The sequence below is a fragment of the Callionymus lyra genome, chromosome 5 (genome assembly GCF_982586985.1).
Source record: "Callionymus lyra chromosome 5, fCalLyr1.hap1.1, whole genome shotgun sequence".
NCBI classification, from domain to species: domain Eukaryota; kingdom Metazoa; phylum Chordata; class Actinopteri; order Syngnathiformes; family Callionymidae; genus Callionymus; species Callionymus lyra.
The window spans coordinates 351,845-374,883 of NC_141822.1; the positions used below are offsets into that span (position 1 = coordinate 351,845).

General features: G+C 43.6%; 1 protein-coding gene across 4 annotated transcripts in view; it reads right to left on the minus strand.

The window, feature by feature from the left end:
* Positions 1-23,039, minus strand: part of shroom3 (shroom family member 3) — a 94,429-nt gene that overhangs the window by 26,273 nt on the left and 45,117 nt on the right. For 3 of the 4 annotated variants that reach the window (XM_087790380.1, XM_087790383.1, XM_087790382.1), the window contains 13 exons: positions 14,340-14,591; positions 13,916-14,279; positions 13,737-13,855; positions 13,231-13,377; positions 12,803-13,170; positions 6,740-6,940; positions 5,796-6,672; positions 5,593-5,737; positions 4,821-4,879; positions 3,329-3,369; positions 2,207-3,204; positions 1,930-2,075; positions 1,096-1,300 (listed from right to left, as the gene is read on the minus strand). In XM_087790380.1, the coding sequence (XP_087646506.1) occupies positions 1,096-1,300; positions 1,930-2,075; positions 2,207-3,204; positions 3,329-3,369; positions 4,821-4,879; positions 5,593-5,737; positions 5,796-6,672; positions 6,740-6,940; positions 12,803-13,170; positions 13,231-13,377; positions 13,737-13,855; positions 13,916-14,279; positions 14,340-14,591 (3,922 nt within the window). The remainder of the gene's footprint in view (positions 1-1,095; positions 1,301-1,929; positions 2,076-2,206; positions 3,205-3,328; positions 3,370-4,820; positions 4,880-5,592; positions 5,738-5,795; positions 6,673-6,739; positions 6,941-12,802; positions 13,171-13,230; positions 13,378-13,736; positions 13,856-13,915; positions 14,280-14,339; positions 14,592-23,039) is intronic. The other variant, XM_087790381.1, reaches the window with a different exon arrangement.

The following is a 23,039-nucleotide window of genomic DNA, read 5'->3' on the forward strand; positions in this document are numbered from 1 at the left end:
AGATAGTTAGGTTAGATAGATAGTTAGGTTAGATAGATAGTTAGGTTAGATGGATAGTTAGGTTAGATAGTTAGGTTTAATAGATAGTTAGCTTAGATAGATAGTTAGGTTAGATAGATAGTTAGGTTAGATAGATAGTTAGGTTAGATAGTTAGGTTTGATAGATAGTTAGCTTAGATAGATAGTTAGCTTAGATAGATAGTAAGGTTAGATAGATAGTTAGGTTAGGTTAGATAGATAGTCGGGTTAAGTTAGATAGATAGTTAGGTTAGATATATAGTAAGGTTAGATAGATAGTTAGGTTAGGTTAGATAGATAGTCGGGTTAAGTTAGATAGATAGTTAGGTTAGATATATAGTAAGGTAAGATAGATAGTTAGGTTAGATAGATAGTTAGGTTAGATAGATAGTTAGGTTAGATATATAGTAAGGTTAGATAGATAGTTAGGTAAGATAGATAGTTAGGTTAGATAGATAGTTAGGTTAGATAGATAGTTAGGTTTGATAGATAGTTAGCTTAGATATATAGTTAGCTTAGATAGATAGTTAGGTTAAATAGATAGTTAGGTTAGATGGATAGTTAGGTGAGATAGTTAGGTTAGATAGATAGTTAGGTTATATAGATAGTTAGCTAGATAGATAGTTAGGTTAGATAGATAGTTAGGTTAGATAGATAGTTAGCTAGATAGATAGATAGTTAGGTAAGGTTAGATAGAAAGTTAAGTTAAATAGTCAGGTTAGGTTAGATAGATAGTTTAAATAGATAGTCAGGTTAGATAGATAGTTAGGTTAGATAGTTAGGTTAGGTTTGATAATTAGGTTAGATAGATAGTTAGGTTAGGTTCAATAGATAGTTAGGTTAGATAGTTAGGTTAGGTTAGATAATTAGGTTAGATAGATAGTTAGGTTAGATAGTTAGGTTAGGTTAGATAGTTAGGTTAGATAGATAGTTTGGTTAGATAGATAGTTAGATTAGATAGTTAGGTTAGATAGATAGTTTGGTTAGATAGTTAGGTTAGGTTAGATAGTTAGGTTAGGTTAGATAGATAGTCACACATAGTTAATTAGTCATAATAACTCAACATCATCATTTTACCTTCAAGCTGTCAACGTCGTCATCTGTTGATGCTTCTGTTGATGTTGATGATATTGATGCTGTTGATGTTGATGTTGATGCTGTTGATGTTGATGTTGATGCTGTTGATGTTGATGTTGATGCTTCTGTTGATGTTGATGTTGATGCTGTTGATGTTGATGTTGATGCTTCTGTTGATGCAGGACTGAAGTGTTGCTCATGAAACCTGACGACAAATATGACGTATTATTGAGTTAATATTGTTCTTGACGCTCATTGTCCACCAGGTGTCAGTGTCGAGTCAGTGTCGCTCGAGGAGGAAATAAAAAGAGTTTCATGAAGAATCAAAGTTCATGTTTTATCTTTATGATGGGAAGACCTTCACACGTTCATAAAAGAGTTACACAACTTTGTATCATTGTGTGACATCAATGATCAGATGAAGGACACGTTCATAAAAGAGTTACACAACTTTGTATCATTGTGTGACATCAATGATCAGATGAAGGACACGTTCATAAAAGAGTTACACAACTTTGTATCATTGTGTGACGTCAATGATCAGATGAAGGACACGTTCTAAGATCTTCTGTTGGTTTCTTTCTTCGTTTGACACATTTAATCTTATTTATCGTTTTATATTTATATATATATATATATATATTTATCTGATCTTCTTGTGAAGAAACATCTCAGCTCAAGGACATGTGTGGACACCAGAGGTCGACTCGTCAGTCTGGAGGTACTTTTGGGTCATTGGTGGTCTTTGTCGGACCCTCCTGACATGTTCAAACGTGTCGACATTTCTGCTCCGAGACCCTGACCATGAAAATCTCCAGAAGATGAAAGTCCCACCTGTGCTCCAGATGTTTGCTGCCTCGACGCTGCCACGAGACCTTTCCTGCTGATCTTCTGTTTCCAAAGATCTCCTCGACCAGTTCCAGCATCGATTTAGCGCCGCACGGGTCGAGAAGCGGCGCCAGCGAGCGCTCGTGTTCCACCTGGAACAGAACCACCAACATCTGAGAACATCATGAACCTCATCATGGACCTCCAGACTAACATGACTTCCTGTTTGACACATCAGAGCTTTTATTTTGAAAGAACCAGTGTTCCGGTCGGAGGTACTCACCAGCCGCCGGGCCAGAGCCTCCACTCTGAGATCCTCCAGGGTCTTCTCTCGTCTGGGCGGCAGCTGGTACCGGATCTCCAGGTTCTGTGAGGCTTCAGGAGTGTCAGGAGTGGAGAAGTGAGAGGTCGGAGGAGCAGGTGAAGAAGACTCCTGGACCACAGCAGGAGGAGCAGGTGAAGAAGACTCCTGGACCACAGCAGGAGGAGCATGTGAAGAAGACTCCTGGACCACAGCAGGAGGAGCATGTGAAGAAGACTCCTGGACCACAGCAGGAGGAGCAGGTGAAGAAGACTCCTGGACCACAGCAGGAGGAGCAGGTGAAGAAGACTCCTGGACCACAGCAGGAGGAGCATGTGAAGAAGACTCCTGGACCACAGCAGGAGGAGCAGGTGAAGAAGACTCCTGGACCACAGCAGGAGGAGCATGTGAAGAAGACTTCTGGACCACAGCAGGAGGAGCAGGTGAAGAAGACTCCTGGACCACAGCAGGAGGAGGGAAGTCCTCCACAGGAGGTGACGGAGGATCAGGGGTGTGAAGGAAAACCTCATCAAAGTCTTCCAGAAAGATCCTGCTGGAGGACGGAGGCTGAAGGTCTGAGGGGCTCGACAGATTGGACTCAGAGATGCGGAGAGAAGACAGTCGTGGTTGGACCGTGAGATGAAGAGGTCGGTGTCCTTCAGACTCTCCTCTCAGGTCATTGTTGGTCACATCTGCGTCACTTCTGAGCTGAGTCGACATCTCTGGTCTGGACTCAAACCTTCTTCTCTCTTCTGCGTCTCCACGGCTGCTCTGAAGGACGTCCCGGAACCTGAGGTCGTCCAGGTCGGCCTGATGGAGAAGCTCTAAGTGCCCATGTGTGTGGGGGGTCAGAGGAGAGGTCAGAGGAGAGGTCCGAGAGGTCAGAGGGCAGGGCAGGCCTACAGACGCCGCCAGAGCAGACGCGCTGTGCGACCTTGGCCTCTCCCGGTGAGCGACAGGAGTGAAGGAACCAGAAGAACCTGCAGGAGATAAAACTTCCATCAATGACATCAAATCATCTAGTTTTATCTTTTTTAATCATTCACTCAATGAGGCGTCAACAAAAAGAAAGATCACATTGTTCGTGTGACCTTGACCTCTGACCTTCCAGCTGGACGTCTTCTGCTTCCTGCACGTCTGTTGTTCTGCAAGAAGAAGATGTTCAAACCTTCTTCAAACACCTGACGGAACAGATGCTGTTTCGCTTTTTCTCATTCATTCCTACAAACGTTCCTGGACTGACCTCTGACCTTTAGAATGAAAGCTGGACTGATGTTCCTCAGTCACTCCTTCATCTCACTCTTCCTTCATCTCACTCTTCCTTCATCTCACTCTCTTCTTTCATCTCACTCTTCTTTCATCTCACTCTTCCTTCATCTCACTCTCTTCTTTCATCTCACTCTCTTCCTTCATCTCACTCTCTTCTATCATCTCACTCTCTTCCTTCATCTCACTCTCTTCTTTCATCTCACTCTCTTCCTTCATCTCACTCTCTTCTTTCATCTCACTCTCTTCCTTCATCACTCTCTTCCTTCATCTCACTCTCTTCTTTCATCTCACTCTCTTCTTTCATCTCACTCTCTTCCTTCATCACTCTCTTCCTTCATCACTCTCTTCCTTTATCTCACTCTCTTCCTTCATCTCACTCTCTTCCTTCATCTCACTCTCTTCTTTCATCTCACTCTCTTCCTTCATCACTCTCTTCCTTCATCACTCTCTTCCTTCATCTCACTCTCTTCCTTCATCACACTCTCTCTTCCTTCATCACTCTCTTCCTTCATCACACTCTCTCTTCCTTCATCACTCTCTTCCTTCATCTCACTCTCTTCCTTCATCACACTCTCTCTTCCTTCATCACTCTCTTCCTTCATCACACTCTCTCTTCCTTCATCTCACTCTCTTCCTTCATCACTCTCTCTCTTCCTTCATCACTCTCTTCCTTCATCTCTCTCTTCCTTCATCACACTCTCTCTTCCTTCATCACGCTCTTCCTTCATCACTCACTCTCTTCCTTCATCACTCTCTTCCTTCATCACTCTCTTCCTTCATCTCACTCTCTTCCTTCATCACACTCTCTCTTCCTTCATCACTCTCTTCCTTCATCACACTCTCTCTTCCTTCATCTCACTCTCTTCCTTCATCACTCTCTTCCTTCATCTCTCTCTTCCTTCATCACACTCTCTCTTCCTTCATCACGCTCTTCCTTCATCACTCACTCTCTTCCTTCATCACTCTCTTCCTTCATCACTCTCTTCCTTCATCACTCTCTTCCTTCATCACTCTCTTCCTTCATCTCACTCTCTTCCTTCATCACACTCTCTCTTCCTTCATCTCTCTCTTCCTTCATCACACTCTCTCTTCCTTCATCTCACTCTCTTCCTTCATCACTCTCTCTCTTCCTTCATCACTCTCTTCCTTCATCTCTCTCTTCCTTCATCACGCTCTTCCTTCATCACTCACTCTCTTCCTTCATCACTCTCTTCCTTCATCACTCTCTTCCTTCATCACTCTCTCTCTTCCTTCATCACGCTCTTCCTTCATCACTCACTCTCTTCCTTCATCACTCTCTTCCTTCATCACTCTCTTCCTTCCTCACCTCTCTGCAGCCACAGACTGACGTTCAGTTCCAGAAGAGTGTCGATGAAACAACACGTCCTGAAACACAGGAATAAAGAGTTCACTGAGAGGGAGTGAGAAGATCCGGAGGGTTTTTTAGTGTTTCTTGTGTCAGAAATCAGTTGTTCAGGCACAAAAGTGAAAAGTTAGTTTACCTACAATTTTACACTCAAAATCTCATTGAGTAATAAGTCACTTAAAGACGTGTTTAAACGTCATTGAAGGCATAAAAGAGTCTGGATGAAGAGTAATGATGTTTACGTAACATCTCTTCGCATTCCTATGAAACTACTTGTGATCTCGTATCGTTCTCATCAGACGTCGCCCACCAACATCTCCGTCTCTCCGGCACCTCACAGGAAGTGCCAGATCCCAGTACTTCCTGTGAGACTCTGTCGTGACACAAGTGGTCCACGGAGACGGAGTTGTTGTCGCATCTCATGTGGTTTAGAAGAGTTTAAGTCTTTGTCTTCTAGTTTATGCAGCTTTAAAAAATAAAATAAAGAATTTAATAACAAACAAGTAATGTTACATCTTTTCTGGAACGTTGATATTTTTATGTGCCTTAAAATCTTTGTTTTTCATATAATATTCATTTTGATCATGAAGCAAAATGGTTTCTCCTTTTTTTCCCTATTATAATAAGACTCATGATGATTGTTTGATTTATGAACATCAGTAAATAACCTCTTCTGGACGATAATGAAGTCAATAACAAAAGTATAAACTGGTGTTGAGTCTCCTGGACTCGCCTGATGGATCTGAGCGACGGGCGACGAGCGACTGTGCTGCGTCTGTTTCTCTGGACGCTCCAGAAGGTCTTCAGCAGACGAGGACCTGCCTCCGTTCAGAGGCCGAGACACAGCGACGCCGAGCGCCCGCTGGTCAGCAGGAGATCTGGAGCCAGAAGAAACAAGAAGGTCAGGTTTGAAGGGGAAACATGAGGGTTGCTGACCTCTGGGCTGGATGGGCAGGAGGTCTGGTAGAAGTGACTCGTCCAGGGTAGAAGTAGTTGGACTGCAGGTCTGCAGGTGGACGACCCTGATGTGGATCCAGACCCCAGAGACTCTGATCCTGCAGGTCTGCAGGTGGACGACCGTGATGTGGATCCAGACCCCAGAGACTCTGATCCTGCAGGTCTGCAGGTGGACGACCCTGATGTGGATCCAGACACCAGAGACTCTGATCCTGCAGGTCTGCAGGTGGACGACCCTGATGTGGATCCAGACCCCAGAGACTCTGATCCTGCAGGTCTGCAGGTGGACGACCCTGATGTGGATCCAGACCCCAGAGACTCTGATCCTGCAGGTCTGCAGGTGGACGACCCTGATGTGGATCCAGACCCCAGAGACTCTGATCCTGCAGGTCTGCAGGTGGACGACCCTGATGTGGATCCAGACCCCAGAGACTCTGATCCTGCAGGTCTGCAGGTGGACGACCCTGATGTGGATCCAGACCCCAGAGACTCTGATCCTGCAGGTCTGCAGGTGGACGACCCTGATGTGGATCCAGACCCCAGAGACTCTGATCCTGCAGGTCTGCAGGTGGACGACCCTGATGTGGATCCAGACCCCAGAGACTCTGATCCTGCAGGTCTGCAGGTGGACGACCCTGATGTGGATCCAGACCCCAGAGACTCTGATCCTGCAGGTCTGCAGGTGGACGACCCTGATGTGGATCCAGACACCAGAGACTCTGATCCTGCAGGTCTGCAGGTGGACGACCCTGATGTGGATCCAGACCCCAGAGACTCTGATCCTGCAGGTCTGCAGGTGGACGACCGTGATGTGGATCCAGACCCCAGAGACTCTGATCCTGCAGGGACAGCAGGTCTGGTCCAGAGAAGACAGGCACAACTTAGACCCTCAACTTTGATGGAGTCGAATATCTCGGCACTACCTGCAGCGCCCCCTCCTGATGGCACATAAGCACTGCGAGGCCTCGCTCCACTCCTCCGTCCTCCCTCCTCTTTCCTCCCTCGCTTCCTCTCCATGAAGTCGGCCAGAGCGTTGTGCTGCAGCTGCCGGAGGTCAGGCTTGGACATGATCTTCTGAGAAGCTCCGACCTCGAACATCTTCCTTCTGTCCGCCACGCTGGTCTCTGACGGGGAGAGGGATTTGATTACCGGACTTTTCGGAGTTTAACGTGCAAAACATTTAAATATCCTGAAAAATAAACAGTTCACGTCTGAACACTATCATCATGATCATCATCCTCTCAACACTATCATCATGATCATCATCCTCTGAACACTATCATCATGATCATCATCCTCTGAACACTATCATCATGATCATCATCCTCTGAACACTGTCATCATGATCATCATCCTCTCAACACTATCATCATGATCATCATCCTCTGAACACTATCATCATGATCATCATCCTCTGAACACTATCATCATGATCATCATCCTCTGAACACTATCATCATGATCATCATCCTCTGAACACTATCATCATGATCATCATCCTCTGAACACTATCATCATGATCATCATCCTCTGAACACTGTCATCATGATCATCATCCTCTGAACACTATCATCATGATCATCATCCTCTGAACACTATCATCATGATCATCATCCTCTGAACACTATCATCATGATCATCATCCTCTGAACACTATCATCATGATCATCATCCTCTGAACACTATCATCATGATCATCATCCTCTGAACACTATCATCATGATCATCATCCTCTGAACACTATCATCATGATCATCATCCTCTGAACACTGTCATCATGATCATCATCCTCTGAACACTATCATCATGATCATCATCCTCTGAACACTATCATCATGATCATCATCCTCTGAACACTATCATCATGATCATCATCCTCTGAACACTATCATCATGATCATCATCCTCTGAACACTGTCATCATGATCATCATCCTCTGAACACTATCATCATGATCATCATCCTCTGAACACTATCATCATGATCATCATCCTCTGAACACTATCATCATGATCATCATCCTCTGAACACTGTCATCATGATCATCATCCTCTGAACACTATCATCATGATCATCATCCTCTGAACACTATCATCATGATCATCATCCTCTGAACACTATCATCATGATCATCATCCTCTGAACACTATCATCATGATCATCATCCTCTGAACACTATCATCATGATCATCATCCTCTGAACACTGTCATCATGATCATCATCCTCTGAACACTATCATCATGATCATCATCCTCTGAACACTATCATCATGATCATCATCCTCTGAACACTATCATCATGATCATCATCCTCTGAACACTATCATCATGATCATCATCCTCTCAACACTATCATCATGATCATCATCCTCTGAACACTATCATCATGATCATCATCCTCTGAACACTATCATCATGATCATCATCCTCTGAACACTATCATCATGATCATCATCCTCTGAACACTATCATCATGATCATCATCCTCTGAACACTATCATCATGATCATCATCCTCTGAACACTATCATCATGATCATCATCCTCTGAACACTGTCATCATGATCATCATCCTCTGAACACTATCATCATGATCATCATCCTCTGAACACTATCATCATGATCATCATCCTCTGAACACTATCATCATGATCATCATCCTCTGAACACTATCATCATGATCATCATCCTCTGAACACTATCATCATGATCATCATCCTCTGAACACTGTCATCATGATCATCATCCTCTGAACACTATCATCATGATCATCATCCTCTGAACACTATCATCATGATCATCATCCTCTGAACACTATCATCATGATCATCATCCTCTCAACACTATCATCATGATCATCATCCTCTGAACACTATCATCATGATCATCATCCTCTGAACACTATCATCATGATCATCATCCTCTGAACACTATCATCATGATCATCATCCTCTGAACACTATCATCATGATCATCATCCTCTGAACACTGTCATCATGATCATCATCCTCTGAACACTATCATCATGATCATCATCCTCTGAACACTATCATCATAATCATCATCCTCTCAACACTATCATCATGATCATCATCCTCTGAACACTGTCATCATGATCATCATCCTCTGAACACTATCATCATGATCATCATCCTCTGAACACTATCATCATGATCATCATCCTCTGAACACTGTCATCATGATCATCATCCTCTGAACACTATCATCATGATCATCATCCTCTGAACACTATCATCATGATCATCATCCTCTCAACACTATCATCATGATCATCATCCTCTGAACACTGTCATCATGATCATCATCCTCTGAACACTATCATCATGATCATCATCCTCTGAACACTATCATCATGATCATCATCCTCTGAACACTATCATCATGATCATCATCCTCTGAACACTATCATCATGATCATCATCCTCTGAACACTATCATCATGATCATCATCCTCTGAACACTATCATCATGATCATCATCCTCTGAACACTATCATCATGATCATCATCCTCTCAACACTATCATCATGATCATCATCCTCTGAACACTATCATCATGATCATCATCCTCTGAACACTATGATCATGATCATCATCCTCTCAACACTATCATCATGATCATCATCCTCTGAACACTATCATCATGATCATCATCCTCTCAACACTATCATCATGATCATCATCCTCTGAACACTATCATCATGATCATCATCCTCTGAACACTATCATCATGATCATCATCCTCTCAACACTATCATCATGATCATCATCCTCTCAACACTATCATCATGATCATCATCCTCTGAACACTATCATCATGATCATCATCCTCTGAACACTATCATCATGATCATCATCCTCTGAACACTGTCATCATGATCATCATCCTCTGAACACTATCATCATGATCATCATCCTCTGAACACTATCATCATGATCATCATCCTCTCAACACTATCATCATGATCATCATCCTCTGAACACTGTCATCATGATCATCATCCTCTGAACACTATCATCATGATCATCATCCTCTGAACACTGTCATCATGATCATCATCCTCTGAACACTATCATCATGATCATCATCCTCTGAACACTATCATCATGATCATCATCCTCTGAACACTATCATCATGATCATCATCCTCTGAACACTATCATCATGATCATCATCCTCTGAACACTATCATCATGATCATCATCCTCTGAACACTATCATCATGATCATCATCCTCTGAACACTATCATCATGATCATCATCCTCTGAACACTATCATCATGATCATCATCCTCTGAACACTATCATCATGATCATCATCCTCTGAACACTGTCATCATGATCATCATCCTCTGAACACTATCATCATGATCATCATCCTCTGAACACTATCATCATGATCATCATCCTCTCAACACTATCATCATGATCATCATCCTCTGAACACTGTCATCATGATCATCATCCTCTGAACACTATGATCATGATCATCATCCTCTCAACACTATCATCATGATCATACTCCTCTGAACACTATCATCATGATCATCATCCTCTGAACACTATCATCATGATCATCATCCTCTGAACACTATCATCATGATCATCATCCTCTCAACACTATCATCATGATCATCATCCTCTGAACACTATCATCATGATCATCATCCTCTGAACACTATCATCATGATCATCATCCTCTGAACACTACCATCATGATCATCATCCTCTGAACACTGTCATCATGATCATCATCCTCTGAACACTATCATCATGATCATCATCCTCTGAACACTATCATCATGATCATCATCCTCTGAACACTATCATCATGATCATCATCCTCTGAACACTATCATCATGATCATCATCCTCTGAACACTATCATCATGATCATCATCCTCTGAACACTATCATCATGATCATCATCCTCTGAACACTATCATCATGATCATCATCCTCTGAACACTATCATCATGATCATCATCCTCTGAACACTATCATCATGATCATCATCCTCTGAACACTATTATCATGATCATCATCCTCTCAATACTGTCATCATGATCATCATCACTATCATCATGATCATCATCCTCTGAACACTATCATCATGATCATCATCCTCTGAACACTATTATCATGATCATCATCCTCTGAACACTATCATCATGATCATCATCCTATGAACACTATTATCATGATCATCATCCTCTCAATACTGTCATCATGATCATCATCACTATCATCATGATCATCATCCTCTGAACACTATCATCATGATCATCATCCTCTGAACACTATCATCATGATCATCATCCTCTGAACACTATCATCATGATCATCATCCTCTGAACACTATCATCATGATCATCATCCTCTGAACACTATCATCATGATCATCCTCCTCTGAACACTATCATCATGATCATCATCCTCTGAACACTATCATCATGATCATCATCCTCTGAACACTATCATCATGATCATCATCCTCTGAACACTATCATCATGATCATCATCCTCTGAACACTATCATCATGATCATCATCCTCTGAACACTATCATCATGATCATCATCCTCTGAACACTATCATCATGATCATCATCCTCTGAACACTATCATCATGATCATCATCCTCTGAACACTATCATCATGATCATCATCCTCTGAACACTATCATCATGATCATCATCCTCTGAACACTATCATCATGATCATCATCCTCTGAACACTATCATCATGATCATCATCCTCTGAACACTATCATCATGATCATCATCCTCTGAACACTATCATCATGATCATCATCCTCTCAATACTGTCATCATGATCATCATCACTATCATCATGATCATCATCCTCTGAACACTATCATCATGATCATCATCCTCTGAACACTATCATCATGATCATCATCCTCTGAACACTATCATCATGATCATCATCCTCTGAACACTATCATCATGATCATCATCCTCTGAACACTATCATCATGATCATCATCCTCTGAACACTATCATCATGATCATCATCCTCTCAATACTGTCATCATGATCATCATCACTATCATCATGATCATCATCCTCTGAACACTATCATCATGATCATCATCCTCTGAACACTATCATCATGATCATCATCCTCTGAACACTATCATCATGATCATCATCCTCTGAACACTATCATCATGATCATCATCCTCTGAACACTATCATCATGATCATCATCCTCTGAACACTATCATCATGATCATCATCCTCTGAACACTATCATCATGATCATCATCCTCTGAACACTATCATCATGATCATCATCCTCTGAACACTATCATCATGATCATCACAGTTTCTCTTCCTTTTCAACTTCTCTGTCGCTTCTTCTTCTTTTCTGGATTCTAAAAAGGCTCGCTCAGGGTAGTGGATTTCTTTTTAAAATCCAGAAGAGCGACAGAGAAGTTGAAAAGGAACAGAAACTGTGATTCCTTATGTTTAGAGAAACTCAAGAGGATCTTCTGAAAACACCATGTTCTCGTCACTTCAAGCCAAGAACACCTGAAGCAGAAGCTCTGAGTCCAGAAACAAACACAGAGTGATGAGGTTTATGTTGTCCAGAGAGGAATGTTCTGTCAATCAACCCGAGAGACTCGTCCACCTGAAGAATCTCCAGTGACTGACCTCAAAATATATGTATCAAGTATTACTTCAACTGTGAAGTATTTTGAGAGAACTTTGTTATTGACACTTTAAATAAAGTTGAATTGACCTGATGAAGAAGAAACTACAAAGATCCAAGTGATACGTGACGGACGCTTCAACTTCACATTATAGTGCGTGTGTAAGGTCAGGGTTAAGGTCAGGGTTAAGGTCAGGGTTAAGGTCAGGGTTAAGGTCAGGGTTAAGGTCAGGGTTAAGGTCAGGGTTAAGGTCAGGGTAAAGGTTAAGTGTCATCTGGCGACCATTTACCTCCTCCACGCCTGAAGATCTCCACGTCCGACACGCCGACCTCGTTCATGTTCTCCGGCTCAGAGTAAGATCTTTTCTTCTGGTCCGCCGCCAGACGCTTGCGGCCGCAGATCCTGGCGGGAGCAGGTCCGACGGCAGGTACAGCGGGGAGGGCAGGAGGACCACCACCATCAGGGTGGACCAGGGGCCAGTCTTTGAGAGGAGGCGAGGACTGAGGAGGCGGGAACATGTTCTGTGGCTTCGGCATGGTTTTGGGAGCTTTCTTCTCGAAGGAGCGTTGATGGCCGGTGGAGGACGGGTCGAGACGGTGGAATGAGGTCGAGCGCAGAACTCTGCTCCGAGCGTCCTTCAAGGAGTCCCTGGAGTGTCTGAGAGTAAACAAGACTTCAGCTTCAGGATGAAGTCCAGCAAACCTCCAACATTCACACCTGTCTGAGGGGTCCAGCTTGCCGACCACCAGATCCTTGACTTCCTGTCTCCAGGGGAAGTCCTGAGAGTCGCCTTCTTCCCGTGGTTGGTCCACATGGAAGGTGCTGCGGCTCCTCAGCAAGGCAGCATTGGGATCCGACGGCGTCCTAAACATCGGTCGGTTCAAGTCAAGCAAATAAACTTCTCATATCGAGAATCATCTTCGTGGTCTCATGATCTTTATCTTCACTCGTTTAACCATACATGAAACTGAACATCAAGTGTGTTGTTGATAATGTTGGAGACACTAGTGACCACACACACCTTAGATAAATAAAGTTCTACCTAACCTAACCTTACTTATGGAGCAACAACAAACCAGGCCTGAAGATTTTTACAATTTTTATCTTAAGGTCCGTGAAGATAATGCTGACATTAAACCGGTCCACGGTACAAGAAGGTTGCGGAGGCTTGGTTTACAGTGGAATAAAGAGCTTTAGGGGCTCCACGAGTGATGAATCTGTACCTCATGTAGTCCGAGTTTCTGCAACTCAAAGTTCTCTGCGCTTTGTTCCCGTGGCTTCTCTGCAGCATGTTCCTCAGATCTTCTGCTCCACACGGAGTGTTGCGGCCCGACTCGCTCACCTGGGACGAGACAAGACAAGACCTGTAGATAATAACCCTGAGATGTTTGGTGTGACCTACCCGGTGTCTGGTGCTGTGGCTTCGCTGCTTCCCGGCACGTTCAAAGCGACTGACCTTCTCCAGAACCGACAGGCTGCGCGTGGGAGCCTGGTTCACCTCAGCGGCGCCGCCACCATCGTACCTGTGGGGGCTGGAGCTCCGTTGCACTTCAGCGAGGGCCAACTCCAACCTGGTCAGCGGATGGTCCCTGTCAGGGTCTCCACCTCCGTGATCCAGGTGCACATCTGTGAGGGTTCCATGGTGCCGGGGGTGCGTGGACGAGGAGGGTTGGTGGTGAAATGGAAAGCGTGTGGGCGGGGCCTGACCCTGGGCAACCCTGGGAGAGGTTAGATGTTCTTCAGAGATGCTGGGCTGGTCCACTGATCTGCTCGTAGAAGTGATTGACATCAACATGTTCAACAAGAACAATGACCCTGATCCATACCTGCTCCCGTCTCTCCAGGACTGCACTGGGAGGTCCCTACGTTCTTCTGAAGTCTTGGACCTAAGCTCCGTCTGGCCTTCGTGATTGAGATAGTCTTGGTCATGTGTGGCCTTCAGGCGTCTCTGGGAGTCAATGGAGAGAGAACCTTCGTGGATCTGTAGCCTGTGGACTCCAGGATCTCCCTCACATCGTCCTTCAGACCTTCTTGCACCAGATCTGGTCACTCCAGAGTTGAAGTCTTTGTGGAAACTGCTGGACAAGTTTTGTATTCAGAGAAGAACATGGATAGAAGGTCTATCAGAACATCTGCTACAGTAGATCGGGACCCAAAAGTGGGTCGAAGAGATGGTCAGGATAATCTGCTTTAAATTTAAAGGGACCTCATTTTGGCCTGACAGTGAAAGTGAAATGAACCCTTCAGTGCTTACATAAGGATTATTATTTAGTTTCTTGACCCTCTGATCATCTAAATATAAACATGGTGTTTTATTATCTCAGGTCTACAAGTGATGAGAGGAGCAGGTGTAGATGTTACTGGAGTGAAGAACAAGTGATGAGAGGAGCAGATGTAGATGTTACTGGAGTGAAGAACAAGTGATGAGAGGAGCAGATGTAGATGTTACTGGAGTGAAGAACAAGTGATGAGAGGAGCAGATGTAGATGTTACTGGAGTGAAGAACAAGTGATGAGAGGAGCAGATGTAGATGTTACTGGAGTGAAGAACAAGTGATGAGAGGAGCAGATGTAGATGTTACTGGAGTGAAGAACAAGTGATGAGAGGAGCAGATGTAGATGTTACTGGAGTGAAGAACAAGTGATGAGAGGAGCAGATGTAGATGTTACTGGAGTGAAGAACAAGTGATGAGAGGAGCAGATGTAGATGTTACTGGTGTGAAGAACAAGTGATGAGAGGAGCAGATGTAGATGTTACTGGAGTGAAGAACAAGTGATGAGAGGAGCAGATGTAGATGTTACTGGAGTGAAGAACAAGTGATGAGAGGAGCAGATGTAGATGTTACTGGAGTGAAGAACAAGTGATGAGAGGAGCAGATGTAGATGTTACTGGAGTGAAGAACAAGTGATGAGAGGAGCAGGTGTAGATGTTACTGGAGTGAAGAACAAGTGATGAGAGGAGCAGATGTAGATGTTACTGGAGTGAAGAACAAGTGATGAGAGGAGCAGATGTAGATGTTACTGGAGTGAAGAACAAGTGATGAGAGGAGCAGATGTAGATGTTACTGGAGTGAAGAACAAGTGATGAGAGGAGCAGATGTAGATGTTACTGGAGTGAAGAACAAGTGATGAGAGGAGCAGATGTAGATGTTACTGGAGTGAAGAACAAGTGATGAGAGGAGCAGATGTAGATGTTACTGGAGTGAAGAACAAGTGATGAGAGGAGCAGATGTAGATGTTACTGGAGTGAAGAACAAGTGATGAGAGGAGCAGATGTAGATGTTACTGGAGTGAAGAACAAGTGATGAGAGGAGCAGGTGTAGATGTTACTGGAGTGAAGAACAAGTGATGAGAGGAGCAGATGTAAATGTTACTGGAGTGAAGAACAAGTGATGAGAGGAGCAGATGTAGATGTTACTGGAGTGAAGAACAAGTGATGAGAGGAGCAGATGTAGATGTTACTGGAGTGAAGAACAAGTGATGAGAGGAGCAGATGTAGATGTTACTGGAGTGAAGAACAAGTGATGAGAGGAGCAGATGTAGATGTTACTGGAGTGAAGAACAAGTGATGAGAGGAGCAGATGTAGATGTTACTGGAGTGAAGAACAAGTGATGAGAGGAGCAGGTGTAGATGTTACTGGAGTGAAGAACAAGTGATGAGAGGAGCAGATGTAGATGTTACTGGAGTGAAGAACAAGTGATGAGAGGAGCAGGTGTAGATGTTACTGGAGTGAAGAACAAGTGATGAGAGGAGCAGATGTAGATGTTACTGGAGTGAAGAACAAGTGATGAGAGGAGCAGATGTAGATGTTACTGGAGTGAAGAACAAGTGATGAGAGGAGCAGATGTAGATGTTACTGGAGTGAAGAACAAGTGATGAGAGGAGCAGATGTAGATGTTACTGGAGTGAAGAACAAGTGATGAGAGGAGCAGATGTAGATGTTACTGGAGTGAAGAACAAGTGATGAGAGGAGCAGATGTAGATGTTACTGGAGTGAAGAACAAGTGATGAGAGGAGCAGGTGTAGATGTTACTGTAGTGAAGAACAAGTGATGAGAGGAGCAGATGTAGATGTTACTGGAGTGAAGAACAAGTGATGAGAGGAGCAGATGTAGATGTTACTGGAGTGAAGAACAAGTGATGAGAGGAGCAGATGTAGATGTTACTGGAGTGAAGAACAAGTGATGAGAGGAGCAGATGTAGATGTTACTGGAGTGAAGAACAAGTGATGAGAGGAGCAGATGTAGATGTTACTGGAGTGAAGAACAAGTGATGAGAGGAGCAGATGTAAATGTTACTGGAGTGAAGAACAAGTGATGAGAGGAGCAGGTGTAGATGTTACTGGAGTGAAGAACAAGTGATGAGAGGAGCAGGTGTAGATGTTACTGGAGTGAAGAACAAGTGATGAGAGGAGCAGATGTAGATGTTACTGGAGTGAAGAACAAGTGATGAGAGGAGCAGATGTAGATGTTACTGGAGTGAAGAACAAGTGATGAGAGGAGCAGATGTAGATGTTACTGGAGTGAAGAACAAGTGATGAGAGGAGCAGGTGTAGATGTTACTGGAGTGAAGAACAAGTGATGAGAGGAGCAGATGTAGATGTTACTGGAGTGAAGAACAAGTGATGAGAGGAGCAGATGTAGATGTTACTGGAGTGAAGAACAAGTGATGAGAGGAGCAGATGTAGATGTTACTGGAGTGAAGAACAAGTGATGAGAGGAGCAGATGTAGATGTTACTGGAGTGAAGAACAAGTGATGAGAGGAGCAGGTTTAGATGTTACTGGAGTGAAGAACAAGTGATGAGAGGAGCAGATGTAGATGTTACTGGAGTGAAGAACAAGTGATGAGAGGAGCAGGTGTAGATGTTACTGGAGTGAAGAACAAGTGATGAGAGGAGCAGATGTAGATGTTACTGGAGTGAAGAACAAGTGATGAGAGGAGCAGGTTTAGATGTTACTGGAGTGAAGAACAAGTGATGAGAGGAGCAGATGTAGATGTTACTGGAGTGAAGAACAAGTGATGAGAGGAGCAGGTGTAGATGTTACTGGAGTGAAGAACAAGTGATGAGAGGAGCAGGTGTAGATGTTACTGGAGTGAAGAACAAGTGATGAGAGGAGAAGGTGTAGATGTTACTGGAGTGAAGAAAAAGTGATGAGAGGAGCAGATGTAGATGTTACTGGAGTGAAGAACAAGTGATGAGAGGAGCAGATGTAGATGTTACTGGAGTGAAGAACAAGTGATGAGAGGAGCAGATGTAGATGTTACTGGAGTGAAGAACAAGTGATGAGAGGAGGAGATGAAGATGTTACTGGAGTGAAGAACAAGTGATGAGAGGAGCAGATGTAGATGTTACTGGAGTGAAGAACAAGTGATGAGAGGAGCAGATGTAGATGTTACTGGAGTGAAGAACAAGTGATGAGAGGAGCAGATGTAGATGTTACTGGAGTGAAGAACAAGTGATGAGAGGAGCAGATGTAGATGTTACTGGAGTGAAGAACAAGTGATGAGAGGAGCAGATGTAGATTTTACTGGAGTGAAGAACAAGTGATGAGAGGAGCAGATGTAGATGTTACTGGAGTGAAGAACAAGTGATGAGAGGAGCAGATGTAGATGTTACTGGAGTGAAGAACAAGTGATGAGAGGAGCAGATGTAGATGTTACTGGAGTGAAGAACAAGTGATGAGAGGAGCAGGTGTAGATGTTACTGGAGTGAAGAACAAGTGATGAGAGGAGCAGATGTAGATGTTACTGGAGTGAAGAACAAGTGATGAGAGGAGCAGGTGTAGATGTTACTGGAGTGAAAAACAAGTGATGAGAGGAGCAGATGTAGATGTTACTGGAGTGAAGAACAAGTGATGAGAGGAGCAGGTGTAGATGTTACTGGAGTGAAGAACAAGTGATGAGAGGAGCAGATGTAGATGTTACTGGAGTGAAGAACAAGTGATGAGAGGAGCAGGTGTAGATGTTACTGGAGTGAAGAACAAGTGATGAGAGGAGCAGGTGTAGATGTTACTGGAGTGAAGAACAAGTGATGAGAGGAGCAGGTGTAGATGTAGATGTTACTGGAGTGAAGAACAAGTGATGAGAGGAGCAGATGTAGATGTTACTGGAGTGAAGAACAAGTGATGAGAGGAGCAGGTGTAGATGTTACTGGAGTGAAGAACAAGTGATGAGAGGAGCAGGTTTAGATGTTACTGGAGTGAAGAACAAGTGATGAGAGGAGCAGGTGTAGATGTTACTGGAGTGAAGAACAAGTGATGAGAGGAGCAGATGTAGATGTTACTGGAGTGAAGAACAAGTGATGAGAGGAGCAGATGTAGATGTTACTGGAGTGAAAAACAAGTGATGAGAGGAGCAGGTTTAGATGTTACTGGAGTGAAGAACAAGTGATGAGAGGAGCAGGTTTAGATGTTACTGGAGTGAAGAACAAGTGATGAGAGGAGCAGATGTAGATGTTACTGGAGTGAAGAACAAGTGATGAGAGGAGCAGATGTAGATGTTACTGGAGTGAAGAACAAGTGATGAGAGGAGCAGGTGTAGATGTTACTGGAGTGAAGAACAAGTGATGAGAGGAGCAGATGTAGATGTTACTGGAGTGAAGAACAAGTGATGAGAGGAGCAGGTGTAGATGTTACTGGAGTGAAGAACAAGTGATGAGAGGAGCAGGTGTAGATGTTACTGGAGTGAAGAACAAGTGATGAGAGGAGCAGATGTAGATGTTACTGGAGTGAAGAAAAAGTGATGAGAGGAGCAGATGTAGATGTTACTGGAGTGAAGAACAAGTGATGAGAGGAGCAGGTGTAGATGTTACTGGAGTGAAGAACAAGTGATGAGAGGAGCAGGTGTAGATGTTACTGGAGTGAAGAACAAGTGATGAGAGGAGCAGATGTAGATGTTACTGGAGTGAAGAACAAGTGATGAGAGGAGCAGATGTAGATGTTACTGGAGTGAAGAACAAGTGATGAGAGGAGCAGATGTAGATGTTACTGGAGTGAAGAACAAGTGATGAGAGGAGCAGGTGTAGATGTAGATGTTACTGGAGTGAAGAACAAGTGATGAGAGGAGCAGGTGTAGATGTTACTGGAGTGAAGAACAAGTGATGAGAGGAGCAGGTTTAGATGTTACTGGAGTGAAGAACAAGTGATGAGAGGAGCAGATGTAGATGTTACTGGAGTGAAGAACAAGTGATGAGAGGAGCAGATGTAGATGTTACTGGAGTGAAGAACAAGTGATGAGAGGAGCAGATGTAGATGTTACTGGAGTGAAGAACAAGTGATGAGAGGAGCAGGTGTAGATGTTACTGGAGTGAAGAACAAGTGATGAGAGGAGCAGGTGTAGATGTAGATGTTACTGGAGTGAAGAACAAGTGATGAGAGGAGCAGATGTAGATGTTACTGGAGTGAAGAACAAGTGATGAGAGGAGCAGATGTAGATGTTACTGGAGTGAAGAACAAGTGATGAGAGGAGCAGGTGTAGATGTAGATGTTACTGGAGTGAAGAACAAGTGATGAGAGGAGCAGGTTTAGATGTTACTGGAGTGAAGAACAAGTGATGAGAGGAGCAGGTTTAGATGTAGATGTTACTGGAGTGAAGAACAAGTGATGAGAGGAGCAGGTTTAGATGTAGATGTTACTGGAGTGAAGAACAAGTGATGAGAGGAGCAGGTTTAGATGTTACTGGAGTGAAGAACAAGTGATGAGAGAAGCAGATGTAGATGTTACTGGAGTGAAGAACAAGTGATGAGAGGAGCAGATGTAGATGTTACTGGAGTGAAGAACAAGTGATGAGAGGAGCAGATGTAGATGTTACTGGAGTGAAGAACAAGTGATGAGAGGAGCAGATGTAGATGTTACTGGAGTGAAGAACAAGTGATGAGAGGAGCAGATGTAGATGTTACTGGAGTGAAGAACAAGTGATGAGAGGAGCAGATGTAGATGTTACTGGAGTGAAGAACAAGTGATGAGAGGAGCAGGTTTAGATGTAGATGTTACTGGAGTGAAGAACAAGTGATGAGAGGAGCAGGTTTAGATGTTACTGGAGTGAAGAACAAGTGATGAGAGGAGCAGATGTAAATGTTACTGGAGTGAAGAACAAGTGATGAGAGGAGCAGGTGTAGATGTTACTGGAGTGAAGAACAAGTGATGAGAGGAGCAGATGTAGATGTTACTGGAGTGAAGAACAAGTGATGAGAGGAGCAGGTGTAGATGTTACTGGAGTGAAGAACAAGTGATGAGAGGAGCAGATGTAGATGTTACTGGAGTGAAGAACAAGTGATGAGAGGAGCAGATGTAGATGTTACTGGAGTGAAGAACAAGTGATGAGAGGAGCAGGTGTAGATGTTAATGGAGTGAAGAACAAGTGATGAGAGGAGCAGATGTAGATGTGACTGGAGTGAAGAACAAGTGATGAGAGGAGCAGATGTAGATGTTACTGGAGTGAAGAACAAGTGATGAGAGGAGCAGATGTAGATGTTACTGGAGTGAAGAACAAGTGATGAGAGGAGCAGATGTAGATGTTACTGGAGTGAAGAACAAGTGATGAGAGGAGCAGATGTAGATGTTACTGGAGTGAAGAACAAGTGATGAGAGGAGCAGGTGTAGATGTTACTGGAGTGAAGAACAAGTGATGAGAGGAGCAGATGTAGATGTTACTGGAGTGAAGAACAAGTGATGAGAGGAGCAGGTTTAGATGTTACTGGAGTGAAGAACAAGTGATGAGAGGAGCAGATGTAGATGTTCCTGGAGTGAAGAACAAGTGATGAGAGGAGCAGATGTAGATGTTACTGGAGTGAAGAACAAGTGATGAGAGGAGCAGGTTTAGATGTAGATGTTACTGGAGTGAAGAACAAGTGATGAGAGGAGCAGATGTAGATGTTACTGGAGTGAAGAACAAGTGATGAGAGGAGCAGGTTTAGATGTTACTGGAGTGAAGAACAAGTGATGAGAGGAGCAGATGTAGATGTTCCTGGAGTGAAGAACAAGTGATGAGAGGAGCAGATGTAGATGTTACTGGAGTGAAGAACAAGTGATGAGAGGAGCAGGTTTAGATGTAGATGTTACTGGAGTGAAGAACAAGTGATGAGAGGAGCAGATGTAGATGTTACTGGAGTGAAGAACAAGTGATGAGAGGAGCAGATGTAGATGTTACTGGAGTGAAGAACAAGTGATGAGAGGAGCAGGTTTAGATGTTACTGGAGTGAAGAACAAGTGATGAGAGGAGCAGATGTAGATGTTACTGGAGTGAAGAACAAGTGATGAGAGGAGCAGATGTAGATGTTACTGGAGTGAAGAACAAGTGATGAGAGGAGCAGGTGTAGATGTTACTGGAGTGAAGAACAAGTGATGAGAGGAGCAGGTGTAGATGTTACTGGAGTGAAGAACAAGTGATGAGAGGAGCAGGTGTAGATGTTACTGGAGTGAAGAACAAGTGATGAGAGGAGCAGGTGTAGATGTTACTGGAGTGAAGAACAAGTGATGAGAGGAGCAGATGTAGATGTTACTGGAGTGAAGAACAAGTGATGAGAGGAGCAGGTGTAGATGTTACTGGAGTGAAGAACAAGTGATGAGAGGAGCAGATGTAGATGTTACTGGAGTGAAGAACAAGAGATGAGAGGAGCAGATGTAGATGTTACTGGAGTGAAGAACAAGTGATGAGAGGAGCAGATGTAGATGTTACTGGAGTGAAGAACAAGTGATGAGAGGAGCAGGTGTAGATGTTACTGGAGTGAAGAACAAGTGATGAGAGGAGCAGATGTAGATGTTACTGGAGTGAAGAACAAGTGATGAGAGGAGCAGATGTAGATGTTACTGGAGTGAAGAACAAGTGATGAGAGGAGCAGATGTAGATGTTACTGGAGTGAAGAACAAGTGATGAGAGGAGCAGATGTAGATGTTACTGGAGTGAAGAACAAGTGATGAGAGGAGCAGGTTTAGATGTTACTGGAGTGAAGAACAAGTGATGAGAGGAGCAGATGTAGATGTTCCTGGAGTGAAGAACAAGACCTGATGACCTACAAAAAGAAATGTTGATGGTTCCAAAGACTAGTGATTCTGAAGACTTCATGATGAATGATTCGTGAAGCACTAAAAGGTCAACTGGGTCAGGACAGAGTAGGAAGAAAGAAGCTCACGCTGCAGCTCTCTCTCTCAGAGCGATGTTAGGACCTCATGATGTTTGGCTCTGTTAGGACCTCATGATGTTTGACTCTTTTAGGACCTCATGATGTTTGACTCTGTTAGGACCTCATGATGTTTGACTCTGTTAGGACCTCATCATGTTTGGCTCTGTTAGGACCTCATGATGTTTGACTCTTTTAGGACCTTGTGATGTTTGGCTCTGTTAGGATCTCATCATCTTTGACTCTGTTAGGACCTCATGATGTTTGACTCTGTTAGGACCTCATGATGTTTGACTCTTTTAGGACCTCATGATGTTTGACTCTTTTAGGACCTCATGATGTTTGACTCTTTTAGGACCTCATGATGTTTGTCTCTGTTAGGACCTCATGATGTTTGTTTCTGTTAGGA